The 25,004-nt window shown below is 34.2% G+C and overlaps 1 protein-coding gene across 1 annotated transcript in view; it reads right to left on the bottom strand.

Moving 5' to 3' along the window:
- LOC119189386 overlaps positions 1-25,004 on the bottom strand; it is a 142,989-nt gene that overhangs the window by 70,271 nt on the left and 47,714 nt on the right. Inside the window, exon 4 of the mRNA XM_037438835.1 lies at positions 11,897-12,014. Within this exon, the coding sequence (XP_037294732.1) occupies positions 11,897-12,014 (118 nt within the window). The remainder of the gene's footprint in view (positions 1-11,896; positions 12,015-25,004) is intronic.

Raw genomic sequence — 25,004 nt, 5'->3', positions numbered from 1 at the left:
CAAATCCTTGCCAAAGAACACCGATTCCTGCCTAGGATGATTCGCGAGGCTATTGAAATTAAAAACACCCAAATTTCAATAGGGAAGATGGTTGGAAGCTTGCACAAGCCTGGGATCCTGTTCTACATTTAATTAAATCGGATCCCAAAAGACCGGCTGCCAGACCTCAAGACACTGTGAGCTCATTCTGCGTAGATCGGACCGTCAACAGATAAAATTTTAAAAAGTTGTATATTTGAAAAATGTAGGTAGATATTGTAACTTTGACTTTACGGATGAACAACACCTCAGTCCCCCCGTGACCATGAAGGCTGCAAAGTCTTCGAAACGTCGGGAGAAAATAATAATATAAAAAAACCGCGATAAAATCCGTTTAAATAGTTTTTAGTTTTTATTTCAATGTCTAACATTCGCGTAAACATAAGAAATCATTATGCAAACCAGTACGGACTGGAACTTGCCAACAAAATACGCCGGTTGGAGAATTTGAAAACCAAGCGCGCAAGATTCAGCACATCATTGAATTTCTTGAAGAGATGTCGTGACCACAATCTCATCCCTACGTGTGTAAAGCTATCACCTAAGAAAAACATACGAGGGAGCGCTAAAATTCTAAACCAGGCGAGTATAAAACTGTTACGAGCTACCATACATGGAACACGATCCGACCTTCATTACATAAATAATTGTGTTGAGATTTTATCCAATGAACTAAAGACAGAGTTATCAGCATTTGATTTTAAAAATTGCATAGATATCTTAAATAAGCGCGAAACTTCTAAATATAATGAATGCAAAAATAAACACATAATAAAATATAATAAACTAACATCAAAATTAAATGCCAAAAATATTAAGAACACCGAGTGTAGGAATGGAACGCGCGCGACCATAGATAACATACACTCCTGCGCCAACCATGAACAACGCGCAGTGATAAATCTGTCAAAACAAACATTGGACGAAAACACAATTCAGGTTTTATCCAAAGGCTTAAATTTTGCTGTTACACCACGAAGGATGCCGTATGAAGACATTATTTGCAATGTTGAGAACAGTCTTTTCATGAATAATATAAAAAAGGAAGATTCGGAGGCAATACGCCAAGACATTTCGTCAATTTTGCGTCAAAAGAAAATGCCGAAACCAAATCTTCCAAAACATCAATATATCGCTTTGAAGAACTTGCGATCAAGGAAAGACCTTACCATTCTCCGTGCAGATAAAGGGAATGCGACAGTAGTAATGGATACGTCAGACTACAATCATAAAATGGAACAACTTTTATCGGATGGAAGCACGTATAGAATAGTCAAATCAGACCCGACTAACAAGATATTGAAGGCTACTAGCACTTTAATAAAAAATTACTTACTCCGATAAATTAAATCTCGACGTAAACTTACTCGTTCCTTCGTGTGCAAAACCGCCTAAACTGTATGGACTGCCGAAGATACACAAGTTAAATGCTCCACTACGTCCCATAGTGAGTCAGATCGACACACCAACCTACAGATTGGCTCAGCACGTAGCAAAAGTGCTTTCACCCCTCAGAGGAAACACTAGAGCATCTGTGAAGGATTCATACCAATTTGTCAGCGACATTAAACACCTACAGTTAGCTGACAATGAAACAATGGTCAGTTTTGATGTCCAGTCTCTCTTCACGAGCTTACCATTACAAGATTGCATCAAAATTGTGTCTAAGAAGTTAGTAGATAATAACATACCTGTGGAATATGCAGAACTACTCCAACACTGCCTTACATCTGGCTATATGTTGTGGAATGATCAGTTCTATGTACAAGTAGAGGGTGTAGCGATGGGCTCCCTGTATCTCCGGTAGTCGCCGATATATTCATGGAGGACTTCGAGGAGACAGCCCTGACAACATCACCGGTCTCTCCAAGGTTTTACAAACGGTACGTAGATGATACTTTCACAATTTTACCATCGGACAAAGTATCTGCATTTTTAAATCACCTTAACTCCATCAATAATAAAATCCAATTCACTATGGAGTTAGAACACAACAAATCTCTTGCTTTCTTGGATGTTTTAGTCATTCGTAATCCTGATCAGACCTTAAGTCATACTGTGTATCGGAAACAGACCCATACTGATAAATATCTGAACGGTGAATCTCACCACCATCCAAAACAGTTAGCTACCGTGGGCAAATCATTGTTTCAGAGAGCACGAGGAATCTGTGACGAGAAACACCTGGCCGCTGAGCTACAACATGTCAAGCAAGTACTGCGAGACAACAAGCTCCAAATTCCACGCCGCCGTCACAGAGACCGAGTGAAACCAGCCACAGTTGAACGTGTTCCGGTTGTACTACCATATGTGAGAGGAGTCACCGACAAGATTGGCTACATCCTGAAGCGTGCTTCAATAAAAACCTATTTCAAGCCGCCTAAGAAGATTAGTCAATTTTTACCACCTGTCAAGTGCCATATACCTCTGCAAGAACCGGGTGTATACAAGATAGACTGCAACTGTGGCCTCTCTTATATAGGACAAACAAAAGAAATATAGGGACCCGCGTAAAAGAACATATAGCTGACGTGAAACACCGACGCTCTACGAAGTCTGCAGTCGCTGAACATTCTGAAGGAGGCTCCAATCATTATTTGCGATTAGACAAGCCACAAATCCTTGCCAAAGAACACCGATTCCTGCCTAGGATGATTCGCGAGGCTATTGAAATTAAAAACACCCAAATTTCAATAGGGAAGATGGTTGGAAGCTTGCACAAGCCTGGGATCCTGTTCTACATTTAATTAAATCGGATCCCAAAAGACCGGCTGCCAGACCTCAAGACACTGTGAGCTCATTCTGCGTAGATCGGACCGTCAACAGATAAAATTTTAAAAAGTTGTATATTTGAAAAATGTAGGTAGATATTGTAACTTTGACTTTACGGATGAACAACTGACCATGAAGGCTGCAAAGTCTTCGAAACGTCGGGAGAAAATAATAATATAAAAAAACCGCGATAAAATCCGTTTAAATAGTTTTTAGTTTTTATTTCAATGTCTAACATTCGCGAAAACATAATGAAATCATTAAGTATGTATTCTTTGCGAATTATCGCATGCTTTAACGATGAAGGAAAACATCTTGAGGAAACCTGCACACCTAAGAATTTCTCTATAGTAATTTCGAGGGTGTCTGATGTCTACCAACTCGTACTAGGCCAACGTAGTGAACTAAGGTCTAATCCCTCTTAGTAGTAGAGGAGGCCCGTGTCCAACAGTGGGACAATATACATACAGGGCTGATATTATTATCATATATTATATAACCTTTATTCTTTGTCATTTACCTCTCTTATCTACTAAATAAAATCTAAATACGCGTTATAATGTAACGTCTAGGTACTTTGTGAGTGAAGGTAGTAACAAATTATATATAATTTAATACTTCACACATAATCTTTTGTAGGTCAACGTTCTAGTGCCACGAACTATGCAAATCGACACTGATGTATCAGATTAACATCGAACACACGTTATCCGTAACTAGAACAATTTAGGTCACAATTGTATTATTTACTAACTTTCGCCTACAGCTCCGCCTGTGTGAAAATATTTTTCCGGCATAAATATTTTCCCGGAATGCAAAATAGATTATAGCATTCAGGAATCATTATTCTACACGTCTAAATCATTATTCTATTTGTGAAAAAAAAATCGGTTTAGTAGTGTTATATATTAGCGTGTTCAAACAAACAAGCTCTTCAGTTTTATATATTAGTCTAGGATCTAGAATATAGCTATTTATTAGCCTCTGTTTGCACCTACGACTATACGTTCCCGGGAAGAAAGTAGATGACTCAGCGATTAATGTAGCTTCTTATTAAAAACTAGCTTCCGCTCGCAGCTTCGCCCGCGTGGATTTCAGACTTCAAAAATGGAGCCGGTCGCGAACGTTCGAGAATGTTCGTTTTACGAAGCTACTCGCTAGGTGATTCGCTAGCCTCTAGGTGCCAAGCAAGCCGCCTGCCTGTGCGTTCGCGACCTTATATATATACAAAAATAATCCTTATAACCTGATTCAGTATTCACGCATGATGGCTTATTATTAGCGTATTTCATGTATAACTTTGGTGTTTCTATACCGATTTCTATGATTCTTTTTTATGGAATATTTAATAATGTTAACTTTTTAATTAGGGATGACTGAGAGTGTTATAAACGTAAGAGTAGACAAATATAATGAGAAAGCTTCGAACTGCTAAGCTATCGGGAGTTACACGTGTTATTGTGAGTCAACCATAAAAGATAGACATATGCTGTCGTGGGATATTTTTACATAATTTTAAGGAGAACAATTCCGTCATACATGATTTCTGTGTAGCTTTAACCATTAAGGTTGCACACGCGACGGAAGCTTAAAAATGGAGTAACTTCTCCCGTTTTCCCAACATTTCCCTTCACTGCTCTGCTCCTATTAATTGTAGCGTGATGAAAAGTATACTATAACCAGCACAGGAGTATGAAAAATAATTGTACCAAGTTTCGTTAAAATCCGTCGAGTAGTTTTTGTTTCTATAACGGTTATACAGACAGACAGACAGACAGACAAAAATTGTACTACTTGCATTTTTGCCATCAGTATCGATCCCTAAACACCCACTGATAGTTATTTTGGAAATATATTTCATGTACAGAATTGACCTCTCTACAGATTTATTATAAGTATATAGAAGATATAGAAGATTGACCGAATTTTGAGCATTTTTTATTTTAATACGAGCAATTTTACACACGCATACACACATCACATCACACTCTTACCCCAAAGGGGTAGGTGGAGGAGCAACCAGCGGAACCTTATCGCCAGTCGCGTCGTGTCTTATGATGTGATGGGAGGCGAGAGTATCGGCATATCGGGCTCAAATTCTGGACTCCCGGCTGAGCAGAATAACCTATTATCACTTCCCGACTCGGAATTTCAACCCAGGATCACCATAGTTGTGTTGTACCGCGCACGCAATACAATTATGCCAACGAGGTAGTCCTTTAAAAAAATTTTAACGTCATAGTATTGATATTGTCGTATTATAATTAGAATATCAATTTAAATTTTCATTTTCTCATACTGTCAGATAGTATGTTACATTTCCATGCTTTAAAAATAAACTCACCAACAGGCTATGAATGTAAATTTGCAACCAATACATTGAATGTCATTATGAAGTCAAAAGTGCGGGCGAAAGTGTCCTTTTTATCGCCATACCGCAAAAATACTACACTCAAAACTAACTTCGATTGCAGTAAAGAAAAATTAGAACCTACGAGGTCATCTAAATACTGCAGGAATTCCGACTTATAAAGAGAAATGCATAAAATTGTACAAAACGTTAATAATAATCAATGTGATTGAACGTAAAAACCAAAGCCATTTAACAATTAAAATGTCAACAATCTCGATTATAACGAAGCGAAATTGACAAGACACGCACCGTGATAATTTCTATTCGGTCAATTACTTTCAGTTTCTTATAGTGACACGATATGGTTTGATGTGCCGGTAAAACCGATAGAACATAGTTTTAATGCTCCATTTACATTGCATACTATGACTTCTAAACGCACAGATTTAACATCTAACCGCCATTTTCAATAAACGATCTCAATCGATTTCGATCTATCACAAAAATGGACCAATCAGAACATTTTATTTTGACATACGTAAAAATGAGTTATTTTGATTGGTTTATTCGCGAAATCGGATTGAAGATTGAGATTGAGATCGTTTATTGCAAATTGCTGTAAATTCTTCAATTATTATCGCATATATGTCCATTGATTTATTCACGTTATTATGTTTCAAATGTTTATGTAACAAACAAATAAAAGACTTCTCAATTAACTGCTCCATCTCTGAAAATTTGATTCCAAAATGACTAACGAGGAATGAGGTCGCGCACATTGACGGTAAGAAGTTTGAGGTACACAATTATTCGCAGTATGTCTTCGTAAAGTGGCGTACGGAGAGCTCTTGCGTTACTATGCGATGAAACGACTTTGCTAACATGAAATAAGACACTACGCGAACATTGAACGATTTTATTCGATTTCCATGGCAAACTTGCTCTATTTTTGCATTAAAGTAACATGATTTAATATACTTGTAATTTTAATTGCGTTGGCTTTATAATTTGGGTCTCGGAAACTACGCGAGGAAATATTTATACCTAAGAAATTGAAAACAATATCAATTAATATAATATATCGAAGATAAGTGGACTCAACGTTAATTTCCAGTAACGGCGACATTTAAAACTTCATAATATGTATGGTTAAGCAATATGACATAATATTAGTAACCAATAGATGAATTACTTCCACGTGTTATTGTATGAAATTAAATAAACATCCCCCAAGCCCCCTCTCTAAGGGTCAAAATCGCATGCCCTGTGAAGCATGACGGGCCTTCCAAGACTGGCTGCATCAGAATGTCGGAAAAGTTCAATTACCGCAGCGTAACAAATATTTGTACTGCCCACAAATTTACTTCAGCGCAGTCTTGGGTTTGTACGGGCATAAATTCCTTGTGGCACGACAGAATGACTTACTTGATAATACAACCCAATTCAAGAATAGGTAAAATAAAATAAATATCAGCGAAAGGTGCATAATACTCTGTATTTTTTTTATAGATTATATTTTCGTATCCATGTACATTATACAGAAACGTTTTTATACGACTGTCATTCATGTTCCCAACCAAGAAACATAACAGCTGCAGGTATTAAGCAAAAAACACAATATAAACTTACGATATTTATTATTCGTTAAATATCAATAATCACTGGCAAATTAGCCCTTTACAATAGATTGAAAATGATGACAATAATCAATACACTATACCTACAGCTCACACATACATAATTCCATCGAGGGAAATTAAAACGCACTGTGCCTCAGATGGGCTTTACAATGTTGGCGAAAAAGCGAGCGCCCGTTTACCAGCTTTGGCAATTTTAAAACCTATATAGTGTATCCGAATCGTTCCGGTGGGCGAAAATCTATTGGCAATAGTTAAAACGAACATTTATCACGATGTAAAGCGGGATACTCGTAGGTTAGTTATAGCAAAAGTAGTTCACAATATAAGAAACTGATATTACTTCAAATCGAATTATACGCGTAAACTTGGTCCTGCATTAGACAAGGCCATTGACAATACCGTCGTACCTTTAATATTCCACTGGGTTCTGGCAGTCTGGGCGCGAACATGATGACCTCTATTACAATGTATTATGTCATCAAATATAACATCTAATCGTATTATTGCAGTCGTCGGAGAGAGTAAACTATTTACTGTAATTTTTTTTTTCAATCACTACAGAGCGACTGCACTGCACTTGATGGTAATGCCGTCCAGATATGAAATAGCATCACATGGCTGTCTCATGCCATTCGACATAACCATGCTGGCCTACTGAACTGCTTCTTCACGCTACGGCGGAAGGACTACGGGAAGGTGGTTTTCATCAAAGTCTTATAAAACATTGAAGACGAATATCAGTTTCCAAATGATACCCTAATGTCCAAAGAAATACAATATTAACGCCAATATTAACGAATATTTTTCTAGTAATACGATTACTCCGCACATAATAAAAACATCTAACAATGCTTCTAGATAAACATTAGGCTTATTGCTATTAGCTTCAGCAAACACATCAAAAGGAGATAATGTTCATTATCTAGAACAGGCTCCTAAAATCTATTAAACAGTTAATATAATTACAGCTACGAAGGCCTTCGCTGGTTCGACTTTCAATTAGATAGATAATTATAGATATTTTATTTCTCGAGACTTTGATCTTAAATATATTTTCTAATCTTTTAGGTTTTTGTCTCAAAATTAGTTTTAAATTTTGTTTGGTTTAGGCTTGGGTTAAATTTTACCTAGAATGACGCTTATTATTGCTCCTCTTGTAAATGTCTGGTTACATATTAATTTTAAAACTAATTCAACGTACAAAAACGTTTAAAGTAAATCAATAATAAGGATGATGATAATTATGATACTTCCGATAAGACACTGCGCTATCTCAAAGGACGATGTCGTAATAATTGTAAATAAATAATAAAAATTAATATATTTCCCAAGATCTTAATTGACGGAGTAAACTCACCCTTAAACCAATGAACAATAACAGTTAATATACTGTGTATATTTGTTTACTGCGTAATATCTGTCGGAATGTTTGGCTAGATGGGACAATGATCCGTAAACAACTGGGCAGAAAGGTGGTTTGTACCGAAATTCTAAGTTAATGATCCGCTTTAAGGACCTCGTGTAATATTATACTATCCGATTTGATAAATAAATTTTCTCTTGTTTGGATATTATACAGAATATAATTAGAAGCGAAGTTTGTCAGTTTGTTTGCAAAGGTTGATTGCAACCTCTAAGTACTGAAGCGTTACTACAAATGATTTCAGTAATAGTAAATAACAATGTCAATCCAATCGTGTCTGGTTAACATGAAGAGGTTCTCTATTATGTAAGACCGAATATTACCTACTGATAAAATGTGGATGTGTTAAAACTCTGTCTACCTTTCAGAAAGCCGAAATGTTAATGTTATCATTGCCATTGTTAATGTTGACAAAGCTCTTTAAACAAGGATTAAAAAATACTATATTTTTGATAAAGAAAGACTAAGGACACCAAACACGGGCTTAACCTTGATACTAATACTTATACGCACAATATTCAAATCTGACTTTCAAAACATTTAAGGCGCTATTTCCTTCAAAAGCCTTTTGTTTTCCAAACAAAACAGAAAAACAAATTTACGTTAGCAAAATAAACTCTACAAGTATTCGTAAACTATGATATGTTCCATACATCCCGCAGGCGACGCTCTGCGAAGGTAATCTAGATACAGATTACAGATCACTATTAAATAACAAACGTGACCCAATCATCTCAGATTTAATTTAATCTTCAGTAAGAAAATTCTTCATTCCGTTTATTTACGTTGTAGTGTTATACGATTTGTGGTGTTGGTAAAACATGCCTTGTCATTTCGAAGTGATTTTGTATTTTCATATAAGGTAGGTTGAGGTGTAAGTAATTTCTAGAATTACAATTAAAACTTAAGAAATATTTAATTTTGCAAAGTACCTATTAACAAATACATCGAAAAAATAGCCGAACCTCGGAATTGAACATCATCATCTCAGCCACAGGAAGTCCACTGCTGAACATAGGCCTCCCCCAAGGATCCTTAGCCAGGACCTTAGCCAGGTCGTCCGTCCACCTTGTAGGCGGGCGTCCGACCTTTCGTTTGCCTGTACGTGGCCTCCACTCTAGAACCTTTCGACCCCAACGGTCATGACCGGAATTGAACAGAACACCAAAAAATAGTGAAACTTATGAACAGCCGTTTATGCATCAAAGGGGTTACAGTACAATAGGTACAAGGCAATCAAACCGCTTGCCAATAGATAACAAGTGCATATCGGTCAAATGTTGCGCAAGCGCATGCGACTCCGGTCACGGTCGTGAAAAGTTTGACACATCGAGCATCGTAATGAATTATGCGCTGATTGATAAAATATAGTTTGGATGAAACTTGTATATTATGACTGACATCATTAAAGGGCCTGCTGATTACAACCCTGAACTTTAGAAAAAGAAATCAATAATCATACAAAAATATAGTGGGTTATTTTATATATTTTTTTTTCTGAATATCACCAATAAAAAGACTTTTAAGTAGGTATATACTATACAGATTGGTAAGTAAACATGCTGAGGTTAATTTATTTCAAGTTCCGTTTCAATTTAAACAAATTCACTCGTAACAACAGAACATTCGGAAAAATCTACCGACGCAAATGATAACTTCCACAAAATAAATACATAACGAACACAGGAGGTGCAAAAGGTTTTAATCTCCGTTCCGAATATTAATAAACACTCTGGAGTAGGAAATAAACAATATTAACTATACAAACATGGCGTAGCGTTTACCTAATAAATCACTTTAATTGAGCAAACAGCTCGGTAAGATTGCAATATGACTGCAAACGGTAATAAAATGTGCAAAGTTTCAGTTTAACTGATAAAAATAATTTAACTAATGACAAGCTAATTTCATGGTGTCAGTATTGCGTGATGGTGTGCAGGCGCATGGTAAAAATTTACTCTTATTTTTCCCTAACGCGCCAAAAGAAGTTATAGAATTTCAAAAACATATTTTCGTATTTGTGTTTTGCAAACTTCCACGAGGAGCTAAACAGATCCGCTTAATAAATCAACTTACGCTCGGAAGCGAGGCTGACAAGTTTTATAAACTGAATTATACTTTACCTCGAATTAGTTTGACGGTAGAAAATAAACGTCACATTATGCCATTTTGTATAATTTTTTTGACTAGTCGCTTTTTAACGTCACGCCCTGTGACGTATCCAATACCGACGCAATGTTGTTAAAAAACCCCACATAAGTAGATGCTAGATCTAGGATTCGAGTCTAAGACCTACAAGTTTATAGAACCAGAGTCCACACATAGAAGACACGTCGAAACGTCACATAGCAATTACCAGCTCAACAAAATCATCTCAAAAATATTTTAATCCACAAATCCCAGTCATAATATTTTCAGAGTTTAATCTCCACTCGAACATTGTTCTAAATAAAGTCCGAGGATGAAAGAACAAACAAAACTACGCCACTGCGAGCGACCGGTCGAGCAGCATTGCATTGAAATGTTTTAAAAATCATCTCAGTTTATATTGCACTTCTATAAAAATGCCCGCGCTGGTGTTCGTTAAATGAAATTTTATGAATTTTTGAAACTACACGCTCTCCCAAACATTGCTGAAGGTTCAAAAAATTCCCTCCCGGTACAAAATTAACATTGTTCTTTACGGTTCATGCTCATTTACTATTATTCTTGTTCATGGGCAGTGGTCACCATTACCAATCCGACGACGTTGTTTGCAGGCTTGTTTTAAATTGTTATTTTCCGTTGGATTGTTTGTATTTTGTACTCAAACAAATTTTTAAGGGCTGAGACATCGAATAGTTTTAAAACTGAATGCGAGATAGTCTTAAATACTTTGAAAAGTTTTCATTAAATAACTGGCAAATGTATTTAATTAGCAAGATAAAAAACAGTTTTTCAATACCACTCCCATAGTATGTTTTTTATATAAATAAATTAATAACGAGTTATTTATCTGTGTTTGTAGTTGTTAACACGTATTGGTATCTCCTTGCGTTTAGCCTTCGATCGTCATGTTTAATAACTATCACTATATCAGTTGTTTGGGCAACCATAAACATAAATATGATTTTCTTTAGGTTTTTTCCACTACACGTGTAACTTGTAACGCTAAGTATCTTTTGAAATAATATTTCATTACAAGAAATATGATAACCGTTTAGCTTAAAGCTAGCAATTTCTGATAAATTATAAAAAATATTCAAAAATTAAATTCGTGAAATATTTAAGCGAAAACCGAAAGAAACACATTTATTTATTTATTTATTTATTTAGTATTAATATTTATTTATTTATATATTTAACATTTAATGTTGTACGAAATATTTAAATAATGTTATAAAGGATATACTCGTAAACACAAATAATGAGCTAAAACATATGACCATTCGACCATTCACCTTCCTATCTAAAATAACTAATTCAATTAGGGTATTAGATACAACTTGTATAAGCATTACTTAAATCTAACATTGAATCTTATCATCAATCACCATTAATCATCGTACGATCATCATAATAAACCAAATTATTGATTTAAATTATTTTTTAATCCAATAATCTACGGGCGTATTTGCTATGGAAAATTAAACCTAAAGACTCACATTATAAAGAAGATATAAGACTTACCAGCCGAGTCATCTGTTGGTGTAGATGCGGACTGAGCCGGAGAACGCTTCGGTGTGGTGGTGCGAGGCGAGGGTTGAGCGCGGCGACATGGCGGCGTGCATTCCGGTGCCGACGTGCGCTGTAACAATATACAATTATAATGCCATACGTATAATACAAATTCTATACGATGAACCTATGACTTACAAAGGTGGGTAGTAGAAGGATGTGACTATCCAAAACCAGGGTGGTTGGCGTACACTGGAGGACACTCTATACTTAGCAAGGAGAGGCATGAATATAATTGATTGCATATAAATTCTGACAAAATATATTACAATATCTGAAACGGGTTGGAGTGAACGTGTCAACCAAGCAAGGCGAAATTTAGTATCCGCTAAAGTGATTTAAACTCTACTGAAAGTACATAAATGCTAGTTCTATAATCTGACGATCTTGGAGGAACAAAGATACCGTACATCGAAACTACAGTCACTATGAAATGCCCAGTAAAAACCACATAGTGAAATTGGAATGAAACTTGGACCTCAATACACCTTACTTGGCAGCCGTCAGTTATAGTAACTCGCATCACGAACTAGTTTTTAAACGCATAACTGAACATGTGTCGTAAAAATATTTTTAATATAAACGGTCCACGCACCACGGCCTATAACTAAATTAATGCGCTCGGCATTTTTGCGGCCAAGATTCTGCAGCACGCTGTGCGTTGACCTTTATTCTGAAATAACTTTTGCTCGCAACTTTGCTTGGGTAAAAAAAAATCTTAATAATTTAGGGTACTACAGTCATTATTTCTGTATAGTTGATCAATTTCAATGTGTAGTGGAAATCAAGTTGTTGAGATCATCTCAGATAAGTAGACAGAACAAAAAATCTAACGGTCGTTCATCTATTAAGTTAATTAATGACTCCTTTATTATTACATCGAAAGCAGTTCTAATATGTACGTTTGTATCACAAAAAAAATTAAAGTCTAACTATACAGACCGCCTATTAACAAGATTGCGGTTTGTAGCATGAAACCAAATGCTTACAAAATAAACATATGAAGGGAGGTATGGACATTAACAAAGATTTAAAAATACACAAACATTTCTTAATATTACGTTTTAAAAAATAATGTTAAATAAACTCACCACTTTAACTTTATAATCCTTAAAGTACACCCTCATTGTGGGCGATCAACTCATGAATTTTATGACGTCACATAAAACTAAGAGTACCTATCGACCACTAAACACAAACACTATGAAGTAAAGGGTTTTGATGCTTCCAAATTTACACTATGTTTAAACTGTTATAAAACATTATAAGTATACGAAAATATTATAAGTCACATTTACCTATTCTATATAGTCAACTAAAGCGAAATAAAAAAATATCCAACACTAAATAAAATGAATTGAATAAATGGAAACACAGCGAAAAAAATACGAATTCAAATTCGGACACGCAGCCGGAGAAATTAAATAAATATATTCTGTTCAACTTGTTACTACACAAATGAAAGCGGAAGAGACTCGTGAATATTCCGAACACTTAAAATGTTTCGCAAATATTATATTTGCAAATCTTATCTATTTTAACAGGCTGACAACAAAACCCAAATGGAATTATCAGACAAATAACGATGATGAATAAATGTACATTTTCTTATATTTGACTAAAAAAACTTGATAATAAAAGTATAAGCAAAAACAAAGTATAGATCTGAATACCATTACATATTACAATCTGCATAACATTCAATCGTGCGTAAAACTATTCCAGACGAAATAGGCCTACAACTGCCAAGAAATGCCTATAGCACGTCATATTATGGCATTTCAAGTAACGCTCCAGAGTTTCAACAACTTTTTGTTCCGCGGAACGACGACACTCCAGTCAACATTAACAGCCAAACTTTTTATTATAGTCATTGTATGGTTACAAATGTAGTATGCAGAGTTTATACAATTCTATCAGAAAATGTGAATATGGTGCAATTTAATTGTCGATAGATTTTTTTTTTATTTTGGAGTTGAACATTCGGGTGAACATAAGAAATCATTTTTAAGAATATTTTTTTGAGGCACAGGAAATAAAACATGAAGTATGAGACACCTCTAACGAGAACAAATTGAATTAGTTTTGCTTAAGGCGATACCTCAAGGTCCATTTTCATACATTTTGTTTCACCTTTAATCTGGGTAACTAAACAAGTATTGGCAAGTAAAGAATTTAAATTCACCTCTAGTTAGTGATTAGTTCTCGCAGTTAATATGACGAAATTTTAAAGGCCGAAATATCCATGATTATTAATTATTTTTACGTTTTTCTTTCAACTGCGAGAACTAATCACTAACTAGAGGTGAATTTAAATTCTTTACTTGCCAATACTTGTTTAGTTACCCAGATTAAAGGTGAAACAAAATGTATGAAAATGGACCTTGAGGTATCGCCTTAATATCGGAATTAGAACGGAAACTTTCCTTAAAAAGATACTTGGTAAACACCCAAATTTACATGTGAAGTTTTAGGTAAATTAAGATATTTTTACTTATGCAGCAATTTCTGAGTTTTTTTGTGACCCATGACATACATTTTTAACTTCGTTCTTCGTAACGTTTTCCGCTTTCCAGCGAGCACAAATTTTTAACTTTAATTTTAAAATTCAGTCCCAGTTATTTTCCCCCGAATATTATGTCGAGCAGTTTACCTAACAAGTTGTTTCGCAACCACAATAGGCTACAAGATTCACAAACTATATTCAAGTGCAAAATCACTTCGCAATTTCCAACAAACTTTCATAAATTGAACACTAGATGAATGTTAATATTTGATCACACTTTATTATCAACAGTTTCAAGAATCTTAATAAATTAAGCGTTAAGTTCGGAATTTCCAAATATCCATTGCTCAAAGTTTCAAGAGAGTTAAATTTTAAAGCATCAATTAATTACAAAATTTAAAATTTAGTACCTATAATAAATGACATTTACAAATGCCTGTCTCAAATATAATTAGAATATGTAATTGAATTTGGACATTAATACTAAACAAAATGTCCAGCTTAGACAACTTTATGTGAACAGTTAAAGTAACTGAATGTGGATTAGTTTATTTCGCAAGCTTTCAACTAAATTTAGTAGCAGCGACATAAGGCAGCCTTGCTTCGCCAAATAGAATGTCTAATCTACATAGGTAGCCTAACCGGGTTTCCTACGCAACCATCTAAGCCGCAGATCGGCATGCGACTGAACTATGCGAACACTTCGTTACAGCGTATCTAATGTTGTAAGCTATGATCATGTTTATGACTTGTTACACGCAGAATAATTTACTTCAATTTCTAAAACCTACATCGCAACAATGATGCCAGAGAAGTACACTCATAGATAACCTGAGAGCGATCATACGAGACTTGAAAAGAATAATGGTGGAAGAGAACTGTATTCATATATCCATCTGACTGAAATACGATGATTGTATGATTAGGAAAAAAAACGCCATAGTCGGGTCGGTTCGACGAATTGCGATCCGGGGTCAGACAATAGTAGATCGAATTAAAACAGTGCAGAATAACATGGCCCCTATAGATCAATGGAATGTGGATTCTTTTAGCTTTTGTACTCCTTTTGTTATGTTTAAAAGATATTGTAAGCGTATATACATCAAAGGTATATTACTGTTATAAGCTAGAATTTGATCCAGTGGAGTAGTATGAAGCCATTTGTGAACATCATATTATCTCCAACCGCAATAAATTCCGATATGGAATACACATCTATGACACTAGACGATACCTTCGAGACGTAGAAATTACTCAACATAGAAAAACGCACAAGTATTAGATACATAGAACAAACGTACCTAGAATATTTTTTTTTTTTTAAGAAATCGGAGCCTGTATTGCTAAGTGCATAGATCAAAAAGATAGATGACCTGTTTATATTGAAATGTTTAAATGTATTCAGCCGTTTAAAGAATTAATTAGAATAGAAATTAGACAAATAAGCGAAAAGTTTAGTAGTCTAGTCCTTAAAAAAAGATTCATAAAATGAGTACTTTAAGCTGATGAAAAGCTCTTATTTCTACAGACAGAGTTTTAGTGCTATTTTTTTGTTATTGTAATTTTCTCCGATTAATGTTATATTCTAAAAAGGGACAATAAACACTTACCTAAAAAATATCACAAGCTTTATAGGTAAGGTCTATGACCTCTTACATAAGTTACTATCTAATTCAGTGTGTCACGAAAGCTTGAACGCTTTAACCAATATTTTTAAATACCTATTACGCGACCGCTCACAAAATCTTTCATGTATACTAGCTTTTGCCCGCGGCTCCGCCCGCGTTATAAAGTTTTTCAGGCTAGAGTTTTCCGTTATAAAAGTAGTAGTTTCCCGGGAGCCTATGTTCTTCCCAGGGTCTCAAACTGTTCCATACCAAATTTCATCTTAATACGTTGGGTAGTTTTTGAGTTTAACACGTTCAGGCAGACAGATGCAGCGGGGGACTTTGTTTTATCTAATATATAAAATTCTCGTGTCACAGTGTTTGTCTCCGTACTCCACCGAAACGGCTTTACCGATATTAACCCAATCTATTTTTCATACCCCTAAGTGTTAAGGGTTGTCCACCCTTAACATTTTTTTTTACAAAAAATAGGGGTTGGTGATAGAAGGGTATAAATTTAGTGTTGAATGTATTTTTAATGCGACATAATAAAAATAATAAAAAAATAAAAATTTGTATAGAATTATAAAAAATATGTTAAGGGTGGACAACCCTTAACACTTACGGGTATGAAAAATAGATGTTAGCCGATTCTCAGACCTACTGAATATGCATGCAAAATTTGGTTAAAATCGGTAAAGCCGTTTCGGAGGAGTACGGAGACAAACATTGTGACACGAGAATTTTATATATTAGATTACAACCACGATAAATGTACATACTTATCAAAATACATTTATAAATATGTGTTTATAGATATACATTTATATTATTCATAATTTCAAAGCATAGTTATGTAATCAAAATAGTGAAACAAAAGTACACCTTTGACATATAAGTTCAGATTTCTCTATCATTAATAAAGCAGACCCCACCCCAAAAGTGGGATAGAATGTAAAGCCAAAACTAATCATTACTGTTCTCAAAATTTATTTATAAACAAATATCGTCTATAATCGATGCTATATTTCGTAATGAGGTAAAGATAATATTTGAGATGCAGCTCATGTTATTAATTCACTAATAAATCTTTTCATAACTCATATAAAATGAATGCGTAACGAAAGTTGATGGCTTTAAATTTATTAAATATTATTTATAAGGTTTGTTCGGTGTTTTTCTATCCATCTGATTGATGAGGCTTGCGCCCTTCCATCACTCTTACTTAGAACAATCGGTTAATTTCACAACGAACAAATGTTTGAGAATAACTCTTACGAAACTGAAAATAAACTATGTTACATACCTTATTACGACCTTTAGAACTTTGTAATACTTAACTGTGTCTGGCAATGATGTTTCATTTGTCCAAAATATCATTGGCAAGACTAACTATCGCACTTTTAATGAAATAATGACCCATTCCATAATTGCCAATTTGTAGGAATCGTCTAACAACAAATTTTTGTTTGCGACCGTCTAGTTTTTTCCCTTTTTTTCATGCTATGGTTTCATTTTTTACCTATCTTTAATAAGCTCAATTTTATAGCAACTCCAAATAAAAAGGTAGCATACAAAAATTAGTTTTCCGATGACTGCTACAAATTAACAATTTTGAAATAGGTCATTATTTTATGAAGAGTGCGCTATATCTATTATATAGTATTTTCCACAAATAAAAATTGTTTATTTGTACAATCGACATCATACCCAACCTTCAGTTATCCTATAAATTAATGGCATCAATCATATCGTAATATACTGTTAGTAGTGGTTACCTGTAACGATAGTATCATTTGATGGGTTGTTTTTAGTGCTTAATGTCTCACTCATTGGAGATAGGGTAGGACGGGGCTTAAAGGTCCGCGGGTAAAAAGGTCCATCACAAATATCTCAAAAACAAGTGACGTATCGTTGTTGCTAATGACACAAGTATAAATATGCGGGCGCGGGGGGAGGAACGCGCTATCGCTGGCCGTCGGGCGACGTCGCTTGCGGAAGATACACGGTCGCGTGTCCAAATTTTGACGTAAGTATTTTTTTTCGTTTTGAATATTTTTGGTTTCAAGGACTGTTTTTAAGTTAACGATGCCTGGAAATAGTTTTTTATTATACGTTATTTAATTGTTTTTAAATGTTTATAGTCATTTTTAAGTTAGACTGAATGTTTTTTTTTGTATAACCTGTTTTGTTTTATAAGAGTTTAAATATCTATGTTTAATATTCTAAAATTTTAAGTGCTGATTTGTTTAATTTTGTTCTTCAACTGAGACTGAATATTAATTAAAGTGTCAAGATAGTTAGAATTGATAAATAAGACTTTATATTTTCCAAAAATATATTGTTATTTGATTAACTCTTGGTCTCTCGTGGCTCGCCGGCGAGCCAAGACAGCTACATGACATTTGCGTGTGTCACGGGATTATAACCTTATATACTACATAATAAGGTTATTTTTCCGTCACACGCGTAGCTGTTTGACAAGTCATGACGGGTTAAAACTGATAAAATTTAATTATACTTCAATGAAGAGATTATATTTTTTTTGTAATAATGATAACCTCATGTGTTATTTTTGTTTTTTTGAAAAAACAAATATACTTTTGATTTCCATTAAATTATATGTAGTTATTATTTCATTAAACCCTTTAAAATTAAGAACGAAATATTGGACCTTTTTGCCTCCTCGCTGTCCCTTTTTACCCCTACTATGGGGCAAAAAGAGACATTACAATGTTTAGAAAAACAGTAAAAATATATATTTCTATAATGATGAATCAACCAAGAATTGAGCCAAACATAGTTCGATAATTGTTTGTTTCATATGTGTTGTTTGTTTTGTTGTAGTAGGTTTGATTTTCACAATGTAGAAGTGAAATTTGACCTTTTTGCCCCGCCCTACCCTACAATAAAAAATAAATAAAAAAAAACTGTCATAAAAAAATATCATGATCATACTTGACAAGCCTTAAAATCTTATTTATGGCGGACCATTAAATATAATTACTGTTAAAAAAACAGGTATAGCTTAGTTACAAATGGTATCACAGCGGATAGCAAAAAAAAAAAATATAATCTTAACACACGAACATTTTTTTGAAGCTCACATTACCGCGAGCATTCGTTGTTTTTCATTCGTTTCACGTTCTATAAAATTTACATTACACATTAAATACGATTGAACTAGGCGAAAAAATAATGTAACACGTTTTACTTAATGAGTTATGTGTCGGATTTAATCATGATTGCGTAAAGTTAATTGCGTTGATAAAAACGAATTCTTTGATGTTGTTTACATACGAAACAGATCGTAATATGATTTAACATACATTTTCGTAATGCTTTAAAACTGTTTTTACGATATAATATTTTTCTTTTAAATTAGAGTATATTTTCTGAATGTATTCATAATATTTTTAAATATTGAAAAACGATACTAAAGTTGTATTATTGAGGCTTCGCCTACATGTAAAGTATATCGCGTTATAGATGTTCTTAAAACATTGTAGCGACCATAACATAATCTGTACGAGGCCAGCGTCGTCCATTTGAAAAATCTTTTTAAAAAACTCATAATTTCTTCAAATATCAAATTATCAGGATAAAAATAGCATTTGCTAATCAAGGACATGATCTATCCATGTGTAAAATTTAATCCGTTCAGCTATATCTGCGTTTCCTTCTAACAAACATGCAATTTTTTTTGACATTTATAATATTATATTAAATACAAAAGAAAGTAGCCCTTTCGTATGCGTATTAAGATCCAAAATTTGTCATGACGAAATGTGTTACAATCGCCATTTTGCAAATTAGAAACAAAATTGTCTTCGAAATGTCGTTCAGAAACAATAACAGCTATAATAACAATATATTGAAAGATATAACTTCTACAAAGTTAGAAAAGCCGATGATAAAGTTTGAAAATGTCGTCAAACTAGACGATTGTTTTAACAGATTACTATAATATTACTTTTTATTGATTCATTAAGAAGTATTAGGGAGATAATCTTTTACTTCGGAGATTCCAGATTATCAGAAAATATTACGAAGGTATCGAGTGTTGAAAGAACATCATTTATTATTAAAAAATAGAAAGGTTTAGAAAAAGGTGGTTACGAAAAAAATCTCAATACACAAAGAACACATTTTACTTTTCTATATCATAAAATTTTATTATTTTTGGATATATATTAAATTAAACCAACCCATCCAAACTTGAAACAAAATTATTTCACAAATTTTTTCGCGGTTTTTTACATTATAATTTTTTCCCGACGTTTCGAAGACTTTGTAGCCTTCATGATCACGGGAGAACTAAATTGTTCGTCATTCGAAAAGGCAATATTACAATATCTACCTACATTTTACAATTATACAAAAAATGACGATAGAATTCGTAAAATAGTTTTATTTCAATGTCTAACATTCGCGTAAACTAAAGAAATCAACATCACAACTTATTAAAATACCCATCTGATTATCATTGCTCACTTTCATTTCTTAGTATTGAATGCGATAATGGAGACATTGCAAACCATTTAATGAAATAGATTGAACGTTATCTATTCATGATAATCCTTGAAAATTAGACCTTTGCTGACTCAGCCGCACTCGCCGCTTTGTTTGAAGTACGAGTGCTTTCAATTTCATAACAAATATAGCTGCCACTCTATCTATTTATTATAGGCCGATAAAAATAACAAAAATGTACATTATTTAGTAGAATAAGTCTAGACGTATCGTTGACTGTTTTCTTAGAAACAACTACCACATTAAATATTTACAACTTTTCCTTCTTAAAATTCAGGATACTTCTTAAGATTCAGGATTTAGGGGAAATTAACACCTAAACACACATCTTCACGCATTTATCCCCGAAGGCGTATGCAGAGGTGCAACCAAGGCACTCACATTTCGCCGAGTGTGTTCCGTCCCAGGATGTGATAGGGGGCGAGCCTATCGCCATATCGGCCACAAATTCCAGAATCCGGGCTAATATTGAGCAGAAAACCCCAAATTAACACCCACAGCGCCTTAAATAATTGGCAAAGTTTACAAAACAGATGTAAGTTTGAACCAGTTTTGCAATAAAACAACTTTTGTCAGATCCAAAGGATTCTTTACCACCTTTCTTCACATCACTTATCCTTCCAGGCACGTAGAGAACAAAACAATTTCAATTAATGTCGAAAAAGATGAAAGAATGCCACAGAGACCCACCGCTCGAACAAAAAGTATTTGATTATATTTATCGAAAAAGTCCGAGAAATGTTTATAAAACTGTTGTGTAGTCTGTCTTCCACTTGATTGAATGAAGCAATATAAAACTTATTTCAGAATACCCTCCCCACACACATGTATGTAAATTTGAAAGAATTCCCAACTAAATTACGTCAAAGTTAGAGGCAGCTATTTGCGAGTAGATTTTGATAAATTCTATTATCAAAAACTGCTCATACATTTTACTTTCCAGACGGAGAATTAAAAGTTTTGTATTTGAGTGATGTATAATATAAATAAGGTCAAAGAAATTTACAAGTCTTTAACTTTACCTATTTCGCAAATACGGTTAAGATTATTAAACAAAAACCTCAGCGAACGAAATATAAATTTGGGTATTTAATATTACCTACAATATCCGAAACCTGATTATTCGGATCGTTAATATTAATTAGTTTTTTAGCATCCGAAATAATTTGATAGCTCTTTTACCTAAGGCGTTTTGATAATTACCGATGTTTCTTATATCAAACCTTAGTTAGTGATAATTTGGTTATTTATATTGAGTCACGGTTTTTAAGACCATCAACATAATTCCAAGTATTCTTTTACATATTTAAATATTTAGACTACCTTGGTGGCACAGTTGTATTGCATGCACGCTAAAACACTCTTAGGCCCCGGACAAAGTCCCGGGTCGGAAAGGGATATTGGGTTTCCCTGCTTTATCGGCCCGAAGTGCGGAATTTGTGCCTGTTTCTGGAATAATGAGGCGGAACTCACAAGCGAAAATTGAACCGCACCATTGCATATAGAAGTGTGTCTGTGTATTTTTTTTTATGATACTTATACGGCATACAGTTCCATTGACAATCTATAATGATTTTTTGTACTAGTACTAAACGCTGTCTATCAATCGTCATCATTCAAATGAACCATAAGACACGTTCACAGAAGGTCGCCGATAAAACAACTTCCGACTGTCCTTATTCAGACTATCTCACTCAATGCCGCAAGTACTACGAGTACGTAGCGTTAAACCGGAAAAAACACAAGTTCAAGGAAAGTTTTTCTTTCAGTCACGCTTGTAATTTAGATAACGAGCACATTGTATGCAGGAAGAAAAGCAAACGAGCGAATTAGTATAATGAATGACGCCAAAAACATATTTCAATTCATGCGTGAGCGCGAGGAAAGAACGTATCTTTCAAGTTTCTTTATTTGTTTTTTTTTCTGGTAAATGTTGATTGATAGACTAGTAGACTAGTAGTCGCTATGTCAGCTTGAAAATCAACTAAATAAACAAAGTTTTTAGGCGATTTAATTATTATGAAATATGCATATAACACTTGCTTTAGACTATAGTCGTTTCCAATAAACAATCCCAATCTCAGTCCTCGATCGGATCCCAAGAGATAGCCAATCAAAATTAATCAAATGTAAGCATATCAAAACATAAACTGTCCTGATTGGCCCATTGGATCAAAAGAGCATTTGGGATCGGTTATTGAACAGCTGATAGAAGGATTCCACTAGGATATGTGAGAACGATAGGGGAGTATGTAGGAGGTATTCTAACGATGCCCATAAGCTTCATATAAAAACGCATTTGGAAGTCCCGTTAATGCGCAGTTAATGTATAATCATTTATTCAATAGGCTGGCATAGCGAGTGATATTGGTGAGAGTTGCAAACCTCTTTTTGATTGCTGATATAAAAATGTATTATATTAAATGTATATATTTCCACGTTGTACTACTTTAAAGAAATAAACAAATTTATTTATGATACATACGAATGGACATGTTAAGGTTATTCAATGTCGCATAACATTACGAGAAGTTAAGTGTAGAAAATAATACAAAAAAAATCCGTAAGTATATTTGATCAACATAAATGTAACACCAGATAAGAAACATCGTTTATATAGAGAATACTAAAGGTTTTTTTATATACAACCAATGGACGAACAGGACGGTCAGTGAATAGCGACGCCTGCCCATAAACAAAAGCAAAAACACCCAACACTGTATTGTGAAGTATAATATTTACTGTCATCTCCTTGACACACTAGATTAATAGTAGATGTGGCAACACTGTATAAGACTAAACGAGGAATATTAGTAGTCAGATTAACGCCTAGTAAATATCGTTTCTCCATTAGAAGTTTAATTTCACGACAAATCAAGATCCCTATCGAAAACACATTTAGATAACAACCATTGATGTCTAACACGGCCGAAGCAAATCAAAAAACCTTCCTTTAAAATACCATACGAAATATCGCACAATCACTTCCTGAGATGCATCTCTTAATGTCCGTGTTGGGACAAACACTAATTGGAGCATAAATAAACGGTTTTTTAGTTTCGTCCGGTTACAGAGTGCGCGGGCCGCGTGTATTGGCGCTAGGTGCATGCGCAACTGGCTCGGTTGGCGTGTGCGGCGCGGGCGCAACCTTCTTTCACTTCGATCGGTTTAGCCACGAAATCGTAGAGGTGTGTTCATACGAAGTGATTGACGCACTAATATTTTACTAGATATTTGTTACGTATATACGTTGTCAATAGATAAAAAAATCATAGCATGGATGAATCAATAGACATTCAAGTTTAAAACATGCGCCGAAATTACTCAGTAAAATTGTGACTTACTGCAAATTAGCATGTCAAAAAGAAATAAAAACAATAATAAATATTTACAGCGTTAGTTGTCACTTTATTTACACTTGTCTCGAGAAAAAAACATATCGGATAAAACTTTTACAGTTTCTAATTTAAATTTATCATTTCACTTTGAGCCACGTCTTGAAAACTTTATGAATTTAGCTCCTTTTTGTAGAAGAGTGTAATAACTGGAAAGTGATCCCGTGAGACAAAAGCTGAATTTCGTCTAACTTAGCAAGACGATCAAAAGTTATGATTGTAAAGATAAAATAATAAGCCAATAAAAAAGGGTTAGTTGTACCTTGCCTTACTGAGTTTGATGAACGTCTAGTTAGTACAGAAAACACTATCTTATGTATAAGCCTTAAAGCTATCGCAGTTTACAAATTAGAAACTGAAGAAAAACTCCAAAAGTAATGATAACAACGGCTGAGAATATCAACTTAAAATCTAACATTCTCCTTCTGCCATCCCAATAGGTGTATCAATCTAAAAATTTTCGAATTTTACTGCGATTTTTTTATATTATTATCCCGCCTCCCCGTGATCAGAAGACTGAAAAACTTTCGAATATAAAAAACCGCGATAAAATCTGGAAAATAGTTTCATTTCAATGTCTAACATTCGCGTAAACCTAAGAAATCATAAATCTAACATTTGTCACTAGAACAACACAGGCTAGTTACATTCCCACAAGAATGCGTCACAAATGTCTGGAATATTCTATTTATGGTAAGTTCGTGCAAACTAATTGATCACACTATGAACACAGCACGAAACCACACTGAAGATATTCAATTATTCACGCCAGGTTTCGATATGGGGTACTCCTACGCGCGAGTCGACTTGACTGTCAAGTAATAACTTTACGATCGCATAATTTTCTTGTTTTAATATAAAAACACAATAACAATGGTTTATTTACAATCATTTGTATAACCATGGCACGATTGTCCATTTTTATATTTTACGCTGATGTTTTTAATGCATTATTGTTTATTCTTCTCCCTTCAATTATTACTATAATATTGATATCAAAGTGTACTGATCCAAGAGCG

Source organism: Manduca sexta, chromosome 15 (assembly GCF_014839805.1).
Source record: "Manduca sexta isolate Smith_Timp_Sample1 chromosome 15, JHU_Msex_v1.0, whole genome shotgun sequence".
Classification (NCBI taxonomy): Eukaryota; Metazoa; Arthropoda; class Insecta; order Lepidoptera; family Sphingidae; genus Manduca; species Manduca sexta.
Note: the sequence above shows the minus strand (reverse complement) of the source record. Positions and strands in the feature narration are given on the sequence as shown.